Below are 15,863 nucleotides of genomic sequence, written 5' to 3'. Positions count from 1 at the left end.
TTATGAATATTGGCATGAATGAAAAATAAAGCACTTATTGTTATGCACATTTAATTTGCTAAGTAAAAACCACCATCTAACAGTATATTTTATTACCTGCAAATGTATGTATAAGAATAAACGTTTAACCAAGCTAATGGTTCTACTCACACTGAGGTTTTGAGTTGTACAGTAAGTCGTATTGTTGCTTTTATTGTGAAATACAGTACAGCTTGTTCTAATCCCTCTTGCAATCTGGCAACCAGTTAGCTGGTCTGGTAAGAAGCCGCTTGGCATCTCGCTTGACTTCCACGTTTAGTTTTTTGTAATTCACTCGGTCCAATTCACATTGTACTGTTGAAAAGTTAGTAAATCATGTATGAATATGGATTTTATCAAGGGACAAACCACTGAAAATTTCATTTTGACGTAATTTTAATTACTAAAGTTACTGTTTTTCTACTTACTATGTGCCTTGTGGCCATCATCTATGCTGCTAAATATGCACTGATGCAATACCTGAAATTGTGTATACAATCATATTTTTATAGCATTTCCAATTTCATAACTGTTTTCTTTATATGGTATGTTTTCCTGAATGCAGTAATATTGTCAACTGTACTGATTATGATGGATTTAAAGGGAACGGATCACCGTACAGACATTTAAAATGCAGTAACTAACATTCAATGCAAATAAAACATTGTATATTGGTGATGTGTGCTGCTGTTATCTTGTACAACCATTTCAGAATATGCATAAAAGAGATATAGTCTACTATTATAGACTATATGGCACAGCAAGCGCTAATTCAACTATAGAAACATTCAACAGTGCTGTATATGGGGCTTCCCAATAGTTACTCAAAACCTGAGTCTCCATTTGAAGCCCAGCTTAAACTTCGATGAGGTAGATAAACACCCTCTTTTCTGAAAGAAAAAAGAAATAAAGTAAAAATCCCATCCATCCAAATTAAGTAATATTTACGGATTGCATTTCATTTCATTTATTTATTTTAGGACAGTGCACATTAATCAACATTACTGTAAATGTGCCAGTGTTAGCCAGCAGGCTAATTTTCAACTGTAGTCCATTGGCAAGATGTTATACTAGGCACAAGTATATCTCCCTTTCAGTTAATGCAAAGCAGCCCCACAGTGTCTCAAACACTCGGGACCATTCCTGAATAAATCCCTCAAACCAGATTTTAAGAGTTCATACAATGAAGACCCGCTTTGGAAATTACATAACATACAATTCAACTAACATTTATAGAAAAGCCTGTAAGTGGTTTCAAATTAAGGTTTATCAGTCTATTAGACATACAAAATGTTTAGGTTAGATATTAGAATAAATAGAAACCACTTTCCCACATATCTTGATATTTCAGAATATGCATTTATAATTCAGATCAAATTGGGGGGAAAGCTGCTTTAGATAAAAGCATCTAACAAATGCATCAATGCAAAAAAAAAAAAAAAAAAAAACCCGAAATAGATCAGGTGGAAGTAACTATTAATTTGCAATAAGCATGAACTCTAGAAACATTCCATCCAAACTTTGAAAAAGTAATGGCAGGGTGAGTTATTCCTATAAAACCACAGTGTATAAGATACCTTCATTAAAGCACAGCTGAGGCTAGTGAGGGATGCAGAGGACTGATCTCTGTAGTAGTCTAATCTGAGCCTCTGAAGAATGTGAGGAACAACAGACCCCAAAAACATGCACAAGGCAAAAAAGCAAAAGTATTTTTTTAACAATAATGTAAAATGTTCCCTGCAAGCTTTTTGGAAACCCCAATGAGATACTGAGATACAGCATGCACCATTGGTTTGTCGTCATCTGATTGACTTTGCATATGTAAAGTTGCCATCTAGAGGAGAACAGAGGATATAACACATGCCCACAGCAGATCAGGTGCTGTCAAATCAAGCCACTTTCCCCAGCTTCAGTTCTTAAAACGAGTCTGCACACAAACGTGGTTGAATTTCCTGACAGACAAAAAAAAAGTTTCGCTGTTGTCATAGCATGTCGGCTGAATTATTGATTTCTGCAGGTTTAATGAAGTCAAGACTTTAAGACCAGGTAAAGAAATGGAAGCAATGAACTGAACTGAACAAAATGCATCAAAAGTTCTCTAAATATAAATGATAGTTTTAGCAGCAGCACTTCAAAGCTGGAAAAACACAACTTGACAAAAATTGCTAGAATAGATTTGTAAGTGTCTAAAAAATGCTTAAGGTCAAGTAGAAGTTAAAGTCAAGCTTATTTATATAGCCCTTTAAAGCAACATAAATGCTGACTGCACAACATAAAAGACCAAAACATCCTCATAAAATACAATTTAAATACTAATAGAATAAATCAAAAGAAAACAGTACAAAACATCACTATTCAAAATAAAACTAAACTAAACCTATTATCAAATTAAGCATATGTCTGAGGAAAAAAAAAAAGTTTTAAGAGAGGATTAAATCAAGACATTGTGAACATGACAAAAATGAGCAAATGACAAAAATATGTCTCGTTTCATGAGAAATTGAGCAAAATAAACTGAAGGGGAAAATCTTAAATTAAAAGTTAAAACAAGTTTTCATACCTGCTCTTGTTTTTAAGCATTAATGCACTTAATTGTGTAGAGTTTCTCAAAAAAACAAGACTTCATGCATTTAATTTGCTCCTCACATAAATATCTTGAATTGAGGATGTACTAAGGATGAAAAATACTGAGGAAAATATTCAGACTGAGGAAGAAATATTTTGAAGAGCATTCAGAATATAAGACTTTCTGCTCTTGTTTAAGACCTTTTTGGGCCTTAATTTGTAGAAGAGTGAATTAAGACCAACAGAACTTTTACATAAACTGAATGTTGTAGACATGACGCTACACTCACGATGGACACGATGTGCACATAAGGATGGCTGGATGTGTATAATGTATGTAAACGATCATGCCAATAAAGTACTGTAAACTGAACTGGATAGGCAAGACATGAGATTTGAAGTTGTACTGTAGATCTATCAGGACGGATATATAAACACAAAACTTTTTTGTAATTTCAATTTCATTCTGCAGTTTGGCTTGATGTCTACCTACAGCAGATGGGAATGAAATAAATGCTGTGCCACTAATATGACTGTGCAGCTTTGTGTTATTATACTGCACAGGAGTCTTACCAGGCAGATCTGATGGGGGAATATGCTCTCTGTATTTATATGCAAGCTCTCTAAAAGTGAAAGTGAAGGTTTTTTTTTTTTTTTTTTTTTTTTTTGCTCTCAAAATCTTATGCAATCTTTTTTTTTTTTTTTTTTTTTTTACAACACAGCAAACATTATTAAATATCTTAAAAATACTTTGTTGACTTTCAAGTGTTGATATAATTTTTTTAAATTGTTTTTAGTAGCTTACATTTGGCCAAAATCTAGAAAAGATGATGCTTTGGCTGTGAATAAGGGGCAGCGGGGTTTTGGATAACGTTAGGTCTCATTTTTTTCATTTTCTGCTTGAGTAAAGAAAACAATGTGCTTTATAATTATTATAATTATTATTATATTATTGGCCACATTATAGGCAAAGAATATATATATATATATATATATATATATATATATATATATATATATATATATATATATATATATATATATATATATATTATATATATATATATATATATATATATATTTTTTTTTTTTTTTTTTTTTTTTTTTTTTTATAAATAACGTTATTAACTGGTATTTCTTACACCCGAACCAGTTTTGGAAAGTCTATATATATATATATATATATATATATATATATATATATATATATATATATATATAAACTTTTTTTCAAAGAAAATTTACAACTATTTACATGCAGGAATAAAAAGGATCTTGCGGGACAAAGTGAAGGAGAGAAAGTCTGGTTCATTCCCTGCAGAGATTGCTGCCTCTTTTTTTAAAACTACTGTTTAAGCTCCAATTGTTCCAAATTAAGCTGCTTTCATAGATTAATTTGTGTATTTGAAATTTGACGAATTCTTTCGTCTGAGGTGGCAAACTCTGCAGGGAAGGGGCCAGACTCAAGAGGAAGAGCTCATCCTCGGAGCGTGGAGGCGGCGCTGGAGCTACAGGACGGGTCTGGGGAACTTCTAGGAGCTGACCCTTCACCTCCGATGACCGCTCCATAGGCCTTTTCTGTGCTCTTCTTCTTGGTTGCACTGTATCAAAGGAGAACACATTTTGTGCAATGAAAATAAAAAATAAAAAGGATTAAACTTATTCACATGGCTATGACGAGTGCTTACTGTAAATGTAATATGCGTGTAAACATGGTCATTATTGGCTGTACACACCTGTGGGTACAGCAGCAGAAGCAGGTTCTGGCAGAGGGCACTCAGACTCACTTCCATCAGAAGAAACATTTCTATCGTGTCTTTGCATGGACTTTAAATGTAAATCACTCACGTTTAACGCTTCATTCGCGTCTGGTGTGAACGCACCATAACTTTCAGAAACTGTCAAAAATGGTACAAGGATGAAATTAGGATTTCAAGTCAACATGAAATCAGAATCTCCTCTATCCACCTTCCGCATGTTACTGTGAGTAATTCAATCAGAACGGTTTGTTTATTCCCCCCAATCATTTCTAAACAAAATGTAATGACATGCTCTTTCTCTGAAACAACTTTCTTTTTCTGCTGACCTCATTTAGGCAAGCAACAATAAAACTAACTTTATATAACAGGACTAAAGGAACATCTGTATGAAACTTCATATCCAAAGTGTATTTACCTTCGGTGTCCTGCGAGGCACTTTCCTGTGGCCCGATGGCCTGATAAACATAAGCAATGTCTGCAAAAATAGAGGAGTGATGTGGCATCTGTGTCATCTGTTTGGATGCAACTATAGAATTGAAACTTAAACTTAAACTGCTTAAAGTTGAAAACTTACTTTCCTCTGGCTCATGCTTCCTGTACACGAAGTGAATGACATCACCATTCTGCAGTAAGTGTGTCTGTTTCTTCACCACTTTGGACATGTTGATCACTGTTCCATTGGTGCTTGATGGAAACAAACAGATCATCATCAAGCAAAAAATTACAGTTATTATGAATTTCATAGATTCCCTTTGCATGACGCTAAATGACTACATTTTTGACCTAGGACCACAAAACCAAGTGTCAACTTTCAGAAATGTAGATGTATGCATTATCTGAAAGCTGAATAAATAAGCTTTACATAAATATATAGATAATTAAGATCGGACGATATTTGGCTGAGATACAACTATTTGAAAATCTGGAATCTGAGGTCAAAAAATCTAAATATTGAGAAAATCATCTTTAAAGTTGTTCAAATGAAGTTCTTAGCAATGCATATTACTAATCAAAAATTACATTTTTATATATCTACAGTAAGAAATTGACAAAATATCTTCATGGAACATGATCTTTACTTAACATCCTAATTATTTTTAGCATAAAAGAGAAATCAATAATTTTGACCCATACAATGTATTTTTGGTTGTTGCTACAAATATACCCCAGAGACTTAAGACTGGTTTGTGGTCCAGGGACACATTTGTGAATTTTATTCTCAGAAATAATCAAAAAATCTAAAGGATATGATTGTGAGAAGTTATCAGTAAACATCAAAATTCGAAATGCCTGAACAACTTGTCCAAGCATGTCCTCATAATTGTCCATTTATGATCGCAACATTTTCTTTTTTAAGTGACTGAAATATTGACTATTTCTTTCAAGATAATGAACAGAGACTAAATAAAGTGCATAGGATAAAGCCATGTTAAAAATAGCAAAGAGAAAGTTGCACAAGAAAGGAAGACAAGAAGGTAGGGAGGGAAGCTTGCCGTTTCCTTAACGCTGATTGAGCGTTGTGTAAAACACAGCATTTCAATTTCTAGCAGATATTGATTTAATTAATTAGCTGGATGGAAATGTATAACACCATTGGTGAGCTAGCGTACACTCAAATACATGAGCCACACAGTCGCTAAAGACACATCAACGACTGTATCTCCATCCACTGAATATTAACCAGATTACAAGTAATTATTCACCAAAGCAAAGATTAAATGTCATGAGGGAATTGGATGTATATTTGCCGCAGGGCCAAGCATGTCATTAATTTAATTCACTTTCTAACATAATTACAAGTCACTCAGTATAATTTGCAAAAACTTAATAGAACTACAAATAATTCATACCAACTGCTTCTACGTAAGTTTTTTTACTGGTACATCTATTTAAGAAAAAAAAAATACTGTAGCATTACAATTATACATCAGTCTTCCAAACTAATACTAGTTCAGTAAATTTAATGAACATACCTTTTTCTTGCTGTAATCAATGCATGGTACAATCTTTAAATATAAGATATTTTGCCCCTAACTCTGAGCAAGATTGCTAACTGAAAGAAAGTTGCACTGACTGATCTTAAAATATATCAGTGCCTTTGTTTTGTCTCAAGATGCACAAATGACTTACATTTCCTAATTGATCTATGGTCTAATCCTGGCTTGGTCTAAGCCGGGTCTGTGAAACCAGGCCATTATATACTGTATGGATCAAAGACAAGATGCCATTTTTGTGCCCACATCAAATTAAGTTTACAAAATACATTTTATATACACAAATATAGGCGAAATAATGTTTTACTGTCATTCAGTGTAACGACATATTTATGCGCGCACACCCACACACATATTATATATATATATACTGTATATATATATATATATATATATATATATAAGCGTCTGCTAAATGCATAAATTTAAATTTAAATTTAAATTAAATATAGTGGAGTCAAACGATTAATCACATTCAGTCGCATTTAAAAAAGTTTTTGTTTTCACAATATATGGGTGTGTACTGTACACATTTATAATGTATATATAAATACACATGCATGCATGTATATATGTAAGTTTTTTTAAATGCATTTATATATAACATATTATATGAATTTAATTATATACACAAGTACATTTATATATACACATAATAAATATACACAGTGCATGCATATATTATGTAAACAAAAACTTTTATATTGGATGCAATGAATCATTTGACAGACAGACAGACAGACAGACAGACAGACAGATGATAGATAGATAGATAGATAGATAGATAGATAGATAGATAGATAGATAGATAGATAGATAGATAGATAGATAGATAGATAGATAGATAGATAGATAGATAGATAGATAGATAGATAGATAGATAGATAGACATTAGATAGATAGATAGATAGATAGATAGATAGATAGATAGATAGATAGATAGATAGATAGATAGATAGATAGATAGAGATAGATAGACATTAGATAGATAGATAGATAGATAGATAGATAGATAGATAGATAGATAGATAGACAGACAGACAGACAGACAGACAGACAGACAGACAGATAGACAGACAGACAGATAGATAGATAGATAGATAGATAGATAGATAGATAGATAGATAGATAGATAGATAGATAGACAGATAGACAGATAGACAGACAGATAGATAGATAGATAGATAGATAGATAGATAGATAGATAGATAGATAGATAGATAGATAGATAGATAGATAGATAGATAGATAGACAGATAGTTGGTCGTACCTCATGTCCTGCAGCCACACCTGTCCTGAGTTCTCATCTCGAGTGATTTTGCAATGTTTCCCTGAGACCAGTTTATTATCCGGGAATGAAAGGTCACAATCTATAAAGAAAATATGTCTGTGAGGTTATGATATCAACACAAGTCAATGATATTATTTTTCTCACTGTCTACAATCCACCCATCACTGCGTTATTCCAAAGAAAGCAAGCAGGTCTTTATAACCTTTCAACAAAGAGAACTGTCCCACTTCTGAAAAGTTTCGGGTGATGTCACCATCAAGACTTTAGACCCTGTCACAAATACCAGATTATATGCCTAGGACCTTTAATATTAATAGTTCGCACTAATGTAATAACTATTATTATTTATAATAAACATAGTAGTATTATTTAGTCATTACAGTAGTGCATGAGTCTAGCATCGCCAAAGTCATAGACGTGATTCTCAGGGAATGCATGTAATGATATATAGAAGTTGCTCTGTCTTCGAGAGTCTAGATAAATGTGAAGAGCAAAAGCGACACTCTCCAACTTTATTTAACATCCTGCTTTCCTTTAAAGTGTGACATTACTGAAGTGAAATTGGCTGCGAACAAATTCATATTTCGACTTTAATAACCCCATTCCTCTTTCAATCAAGCACCTTTTCTCTTCCTGACCTGACCCAAATGCTTTCTCGTTAGGAATATAAGTCTTAAATGAAGTATAGTGATGTACAGTTAAAATGACTTAGTCTATTACAGTAATGAAGTGTATCAGTTCTGCTAATAACCAGTGTCCAGTGTTACAGAAAAAAAGCAAGTAAATGAAGAAGCCCTTTTAAAATGAAAAAAACTTTCACAAAACAAGACTGAGTAGCATTAACATGATGATGTTCAGCGCACCTTTTTTTCTCCCCACCATGCATTCTCTATTTCTGAGTAACATCTCTGGACCCGGAGATGTGTTCAAGTTCACCAGTTTTCCCCAGGCCTGTCCAGAGCCCTGACGCGCAGTCATCTCCTCTGCAGATCACAGCAGCGTGAAGCAAAGACACACATATTTCATAAAGAAAAACAAATGTGAATGCATTTACTCACAATGCTGAAAATGTCGTGTGAAACACTACAGAAAGCAAGATTTGTAAAATAAACTGAAGGGGAGATCTAATAACTCAAGGTGAGTTGTAACAAGAAAAAGAAATGTGCTACAGGGTTGAAATAATTCTTTACATGAACGCCAATCTCAAGCGAAAAGTTAGACTTTGTGCAAAACAATCAGCACATTTTTTATTTTATTTTTTTCTCAGAAATTTGTTATCCTGTTAAATTACTGAACTGGTATCATCTTTGTGTATAAGCTTTACTGGCTGTTTTCGAGTCGAGTTTTGTTTTGGGAATCTAAACAGCATTGTGAAGCGGCGCAGTGTTTACGCAAAGGACACAGACACATCTCAAACTCTCCAAAATGACTAAATTAATCGAGAAAGTCAAACTCTAATGTAATGAAAGCACTAACCTAGACAACGTCGGGGAGTATCCGGAGCATTAGTGCATGCTGACTTGAATCCTCTGTGTGCTTTCGTTTTTATTTTCTTGAGCACTTCCTGACAAACAGTGCATTTACACACATCAGCTGATGGAGAGAGAGAGAGAGAGAGAGAGAGAGAGAGAGAGAGAGAGAGAGAGAGAGAGAGAGAGAGAGGCAAAACCCTGTCTGGAAGGATGTCTAGACAAGAGATGGTTACACAGAGCCAGACATCACTGATGAAGTAGTATGGAGTGTTGTGGATGGGTGATTTAACTTTTTTTAGATTATGCATAATTCATGTAATATTGATTCAGAATTAAACATTAGATGATTTAATGCTTGAATATTCAGGAGTGCTTGAGGGTCTGTAAAACTTTCAGAAAAAAAGTAAAATAAATAAATATTAAACTATCATGACTGTTTGAGATTATTTTATAATGGTAACAAATTTTAAATGTGTGTATATACAGTATATATATATATTGTGGAGGGGTGAAGTAGGACATGACTCGAGGATGAAGGTAAATTCCCTGAAGGGTGGATTTTATTGCCAGAAAGGGGTTGTGGGAGGCGTTGTTGTGAGGCGGTTGTTTGGTGCTCGGTGCTCGGTGTCTTGGTTATGGGTGCGCTGGTGCAGTGTGGGTCCGTGCTCTCCCGTGGGCGTGTCACCCTGGCATTGGTCTCCTTCGCTTGGGTCATCCACTGCAGGGGAGCGTGGTCCGTTAGGAGGGTGAAGTGGCGGCCGAGGAGGTAATACCTGAGCCCACTTGACGGCCAACACTTCCCTCTCCACCGTGGTGTACCGTTGTTCTGCAGGGGTCAGCTCTCGGCTTATGAACATCACCGGGTGTTTCTCACCATCATGGCCCTGCAATAGGACGGCTCCCAACCTGGTGTCGGAGGCGTCCGTCTGCAGCAGGAAGGGGCGATTGAAGTCATTGGAAAGTGACCTGGTACTGCCTTGGGGTAGAGAAGGCCATTTACAGTTTTACCTGATCCTGTAAGGTCGAGAGTGGATATGAACTGGGCCCTTCCCAAACGGTCCAATAGCTCGTCGACGCGGGGCATGGGGTAACATATTATTTCATTTTTTTATAAAAATATTTCAGTTTAATTTAAATGTTTTCTTTTTGTTTTTATATCTCTAATATTCGGTGACATTATAAGTATGTAGAACAAATAATAATAATTAAATTTTGCATACCATCTTTATAATAGACCTGTCACCATCACAGATGGGTTTTTTGTACATGGCAAGCGAAACCCCAGTTTAAAGCAAACCAAAGTTTGATTTTAAAATGATAGGAAACATGATGCATGCGAAGACTGATCTAGAAAGATAGCTTGAATTGATTAAAGACTTAAAAGACATCGCCAGAGGATGATAAATAATGTCTTAAAATAAATCTACTGCTGTTTAGATGACCTCAGTGTATTTATGTACCGAGATGAGTTATGTTCAGTCATGTATCCTCCACTAGATGAGAGAAGTGTGGGTACAGTGTGTTCCCATCTCCTCAGAGACAGGGCCACGAGAAGGATTGGAAAAGAAGAGAGCGATTGCTGATAACACGCTCTGTGAGAAACTGTCACAGCGTGTGCATGGCGTAAGACTGTGGTCATTTTCTTTGGCAGCAGTTCTTTGGCCAGCTTTCACTTAGCTTTTCATAGGCTCTCTTAGATTGAATAGAGTGTCTCAGAGGTCTCTAAAGGTGTCTGTGCAGTCTGGCTCTGATAAGCAGTTTTATGTCAGAGCCTGTCTGTTCACATTCAATCCATGCCAACTCATGAAGCCCTGCACAGTCGGATGGGGAAAGTTTAACCTGACAGATTCACTCAAGCACAGCTTTATTTACTTAAACAGATAAATAATTGCTCAAACGATTAACTGTTAATAAACTGAATGATCATTGCTATCTTTTTATTTCTATCATCATTCCTTATAATTGCTTTGATTTGGAGGACAGCTAATATAATCTGCAGACATGCTGTAATTAATACATTGACACCATTTTATAAACTTACCTCCATCTTTATAAAATGTTAAATTATCATGCATGAATGCACGTTTTATGAGAACTAAATAGATCTGTAGGCTAGTTTATCTATGCTAATATTTTTTTTTTCAACTAGTTAAATTAACTGAAAGGGCCTTTTACAGCATCCTGTGGACAATATACAACAATGGACATACATGCATTATAGATTTTTTTTTTTTTATGCCATCCAAATAATGAAATGTGTTTAGCATCCAGGGGTTAATATGAAGGTTTATAAAAAATAGTTGGGACAAGGTAAAGCAACACTCTACACAAATAACATTTTAAACACATAAAGTGTCAAAATATACATAAATAAATGATGATTTGGGTAGGATTTGGTTAAAGACCTGATTTTAAGTCAGTTTAAATGTGATAGCAAAACAGAAAAACAAAAAAAATCTGGGACATAAAAGTGTCGAAACTAAATAATAATAACAATAAGCTATACATTCATACAAACTTTCGCTAAAATCTGGAAATAAGGTGTTTTTTGTTTTTGTTTTGTCAACCATGCACCAACAATTGGATGTAGCTGTAGTTCTACAATTCATCCAGCAGGGGTAGGTGTTGCTCTATAACAGAATTGTCATCGACTATTGTTTCAGCCTACAGCTCCTGTACATTTTCTAAACATTTATGCATATATATATATATATATATATATATATATATATATATATATATGCAATTTTTAACAATAAACATTCAATGTTATTTGTCAAGAAACTGATTATCACATTATTCATAAATAATGCAACAAATGCCAGGGTCAAAATGACATTTTCTCATGTTTGTTATATATAGCTATTCCGCAGAAGCAGATTTCTTATATCACGGCTGATATTTTCCTCTCGCATGCATCTTCGCAGGTCGTTTCTATGGAAAAGCAGTTTTTGCATAATCTCATTGGCATTTGTTTGCACACTGGCGCGCGGGCTGGACTGGGGGGGGCTCTGCGCATGCGCAGAAGGATCGGCCTCATGAGCGCTCGTCTTGTTCAGTTCATCTTCACTCTCAGCAGATCTCCCTGAATGGTGAAGGGCCCCGCTGAAAAGACCAGAATGAATTCCCAGCATGCTTTAGGCTTGTTAGCGCTGGTCTGGTGCAGATTTAGCTGGTTATTTCCAGTCTTCGCGTGTGTTCAGCTGGTACAATGGCTGTTTTGGATTAGTTTTTTGGTTCCTTTTTAGCTGGCCAGGCCATCTTAAACCAGCTAGAATTAGTAAGTGAGGTTTTTTTTCGTCTTCCCATAACTAATCATGCCTATGTTGCAGCAGTGGCAGATTTTCCTTCATCATTTCTCCCAAATTCAGTGATTTGTCAGTGACTATGATCACGGACAGTCTCAGCAGGACACTGTCAATCAAAGACATGGAGAACTGAGACGGCCCAACTCCATTTACAGAAGAGTCTCCATTCAAAGCCTGCTTGCCCTTCTTTCAAAACCCTTATTAGACTTGGTGAAGGGAGATTACAAGCAAATAAAATTACTTTAATTGTAATACCAGATTTCATAATAGCCTCGGATATGTAATTATGCCCATCTTAAACTTTTCATTAAAAAACCATTTGGCGACGACAAAGGACATTATGCCGGAGCATGCTCCATTTGTGATGGCGCACAGCTTGTAGGTATTAGACATATTTCTCTGGGAAAGAAAATAATGAGCAACCCAAATAAAGCACAGAAGGACGAGAAACTGATCCCAGGTGAAAGAGCAGCGTTAATTAATGTGAGACTCGGTGCACATGCAGAACACCACAACAGGAGCAGGGCACAGAGCGCCTGCTATTTTCATGCATGATGGACATTTTATCGCTCACAAACAGCCTCGGAGTGAACGGATTTATGCCCCTGTGTGTCAAAATGTAATCCATGTTTGATTATTATGGACATTCCATTAAAAAGATTCAGAGAATCTAGATGCAGAAGACAATGGAGGCATGATTTGCATTCATGTATGTGGAGTCTTATCCTCATCAGTGTTGGTATGGGGTGCGTGATTAACTAGCAAAATCGGCCAAGAGGGTCAGAAAAGGTATCGCTATGGAAAATTGTTTTTGTGCACAGTAACTGCACAAACATGCAATATATAAACTCAAAGTTGTGAGATGTTGGCAATTGTGAGATAAAAAGCCACAATTATCTTTTTTGGTTTTTATCTCTTTTTTTTTTTTGTATGCCATGGCGAAAAAGCAAAAAAAACAAAACAAAAAAACAACGGAATTGTAGAAAATAGACTCAGAATTAAGAGAAAAAAGGTCAGAATTGTAAGATGTAATATATAAAATTGAACAAAATATAGCAACAACATAGTAACCTCATGTGGATTTATATTAAATAAATATAATATAATTTTTATATTAAAAATGTATATTATTTTCCAGAAGAAACATCTCAACATTCTTAAAACAAGATCAATGATTCTAAATGAGAAACATCAAAACTGCATTAGATAATGTGACATGTTTTCAAAGAATCTTGAAATCTATTTTTCTTATCCCACTGGCAAATAGATTTTCTTATTTCTAGCATAATCTTTTTTTGTTTTTGTGCTTTTTATTTATGCTTATTACAAGAAACAAAAATATGTGCCAATGGGATTAGAAAAATAAACTGAATTCAAATTATGTATTCATAGTATTTACCAGCAATATAAAGATTCATAATTACAAAAGACATTTCTAAAACCTTTTTAAGGACGTTTGGCTATTTTCTTTGTCAAACAAACCAACAACACAGATTAAGAAAATGATTTTTTTTGCATTGTTTGAAGTGGATATTTCCATAGGTACACATTTCCATGAAATCGCTTCTATGGAAACCTCCTTTTTGCATAAACCCATCTGTATTTGTTTATAAGTTGGCCAACTTCTCCTTTGACCTTTCCACGATGGCTACATCGAGTCTTCAGAAGACGAAAGGGAGTGTCTGCAGACTGTCCATGTGTCTAAAACCAGAAAGCCCAAAGCAAGAGATAAGAAGCATTCTTGGGGCGACACAGTGACCCGGCCTGGAGAGGCTGGGCTCGATAGCAGCCCTTGTTGTTGTGATGTGTTAAACAGCCGCTTGTCAACAGAAGCCAAGTGCTGATGTTTGAGCCACTGTGTTATGACGGGTTTAGGCTGATAGTGGGATGTCTACAGCCAGGAGTGGTTAGCCAGCACAACTAAACGAGGCTGTTATGGGACGGTTTTACATGCATGAGAACAACCTCTGGTGCCAGGAAGCAATATTCCGTGTATTCTTGTGAAATGCAGTTCTATGGAAATTCAAATATTTGAAATTACAAGCATGCTCCGGTCAATGCACTTTGCTGACTGGCCAGGAATTTGTGCTGTACAAAGGCTTCAGTTGGTCGTAGCCCTGCAACCACTACAGAACCTGCCCTTAAGCTATATTACATTAGTGAACAGGGAGAGATAAGATATGGGGATTGTTATGTGTTCATGTGCTGATAACAGATAAGTGAGTTTTTTTTTTTTTTTTTTTTTTTTTAAAGCAGGCTGCCAGACAGTATAGGCCAGAGCAGAGCTGGTCTAATGTATTTTTGACAGGAATGCAGAGCGTTTGAGCTCAAGCCAGGCATCTGCAAGCATTTAGCTGAGGGTGTGCATGCAGCGCCCTCCAGAAATCATACAGCTCCGAATACTGTACAGAGCCAGCTTAAAAAACACAGGGTCAAGTGCAGGGCAGTCGTCAGATGTTTGTCATCAGTCATAGGTCAGAAGTGAAAACACACAGATTAAGATTATTTTGCTTTTCTCCTCGGACAACTAAAAGTACACATTTGCATCACAAGCAAAGGCCGTATTGCATTTCTCCTCCATAGAACCAAATAAATATCAGAAGAGTAAAACAATGTGGAGAAAATGCGCATGGTGCCTGGCCCTGCCATACCACGGTGCTAGGCTATACTGAGTGCTTGAGAAGTCTTTTGGTAACACTTTAGAATAATGGTCCATTAGTTAATGTTAGTTAACTACTTTAGTTAACATGAACTAAACAAGAACAATCCATTTATTAATCTTAGTTGATGCTAATTTCAACATTTACTAATGCATTATTCAAATCAAAAGTTGTGCTTGTTAACATTAGTTGCACTGTGAATTAGCATGGAAGAACAATGAATTACTGTATTTTCATTAACTAACATTAACAAAGATGAATAAATACATTAATAAATGTATTGATCCTTGTTTGTTCATGTTAATTAACTAACATTAACTAATGGACCATTATTCTAAAGTGTTACCGTATATTTCTTTCAGTAAGGGCGCATGCATTAAAGTTATCAAAAGTGTGAGTAAAGTCATATCTAATGTTACTAAAATTTTTATTTCTTGTAAATGTTAAAAAAAGGTATCACTGATTTAAAAAAAAAATATATATATTTTGTTTGGAGCCTTGCCATCAAATGAATAAATTACATTTTTAAAAATGTAGCAATGAAATGGAGAATTGCAATAATACTTCACAATATTACTGTTTTGACTATTTTTTGTTCAAATAAATGCAGCCATGGTTAGGAGAGAAAAAAACAAACAAATAAAAAAAAACATTAAAAACCTCAATCAACTCTAGACTTCTGAATGATTATGTTTTGAACAGACGTTTGAGCGCACATTTCTTAGGTTTGGACCACTAATCCAAAAAAATAAAAATAAAAATAAGAAAGAATAAGTTAAACACGATCTTCTGTCA

At 35.0% G+C, this 15,863-nt stretch overlaps 1 protein-coding gene across 1 annotated transcript; it reads right to left on the bottom strand.

Annotated features, from left to right (window-relative positions):
* Nucleotides 1-3,847: 3,847 nt before the first annotated feature.
* Nucleotides 3,848-9,214, bottom strand: LOC113050000 (E3 ubiquitin-protein ligase CHFR-like). The gene is made up of 7 exons (XM_026212724.1): nt 9,105-9,214; nt 8,492-8,611; nt 7,608-7,707; nt 4,918-5,027; nt 4,759-4,818; nt 4,320-4,481; nt 3,848-4,184 (listed from the first exon to the last, which is right to left on the bottom strand). The coding sequence occupies exons 2-7, from the start codon at nt 8,604-8,606 to the stop codon at nt 3,892-3,894; spliced, it is 840 nt and encodes a 279-aa protein (XP_026068509.1). The 5' UTR covers nt 8,607-8,611; nt 9,105-9,214; the 3' UTR covers nt 3,848-3,891.
* Between the last annotated feature and the right edge of the window lie 6,649 nt (nt 9,215-15,863).

The sequence above is a fragment of the Carassius auratus genome, chromosome 30, assembly GCF_003368295.1.
Source record: "Carassius auratus strain Wakin chromosome 30, ASM336829v1, whole genome shotgun sequence".
Taxonomy (NCBI): domain Eukaryota; kingdom Metazoa; phylum Chordata; class Actinopteri; order Cypriniformes; family Cyprinidae; genus Carassius; species Carassius auratus.
The sequence above is the reverse complement of the archived record's forward strand: the minus strand, read 5'-3'. Positions and strand labels throughout refer to the sequence as shown.

Coding starts and splice junctions, on each gene's coding strand:
- LOC113050000 (XM_026212724.1), bottom strand. CDS start 8,606: ATGACTGCGCGTCAGGGCTCTGGACAGGCCTGGGGAAAACTGGTGAAC. Junction 4,819..4,917: donor GAAGCATGAGCCAGAGGAAA/GTAAGTTTTCAA, acceptor CTATTTTTGCAG/ACATTGCTTATGTTTATCAG. Junction 4,185..4,319: donor TTCTGCTGCTGTACCCACAG/GTGTGTACAGCC, acceptor CCTTTGATACAG/TGCAACCAAGAAGAAGAGCA.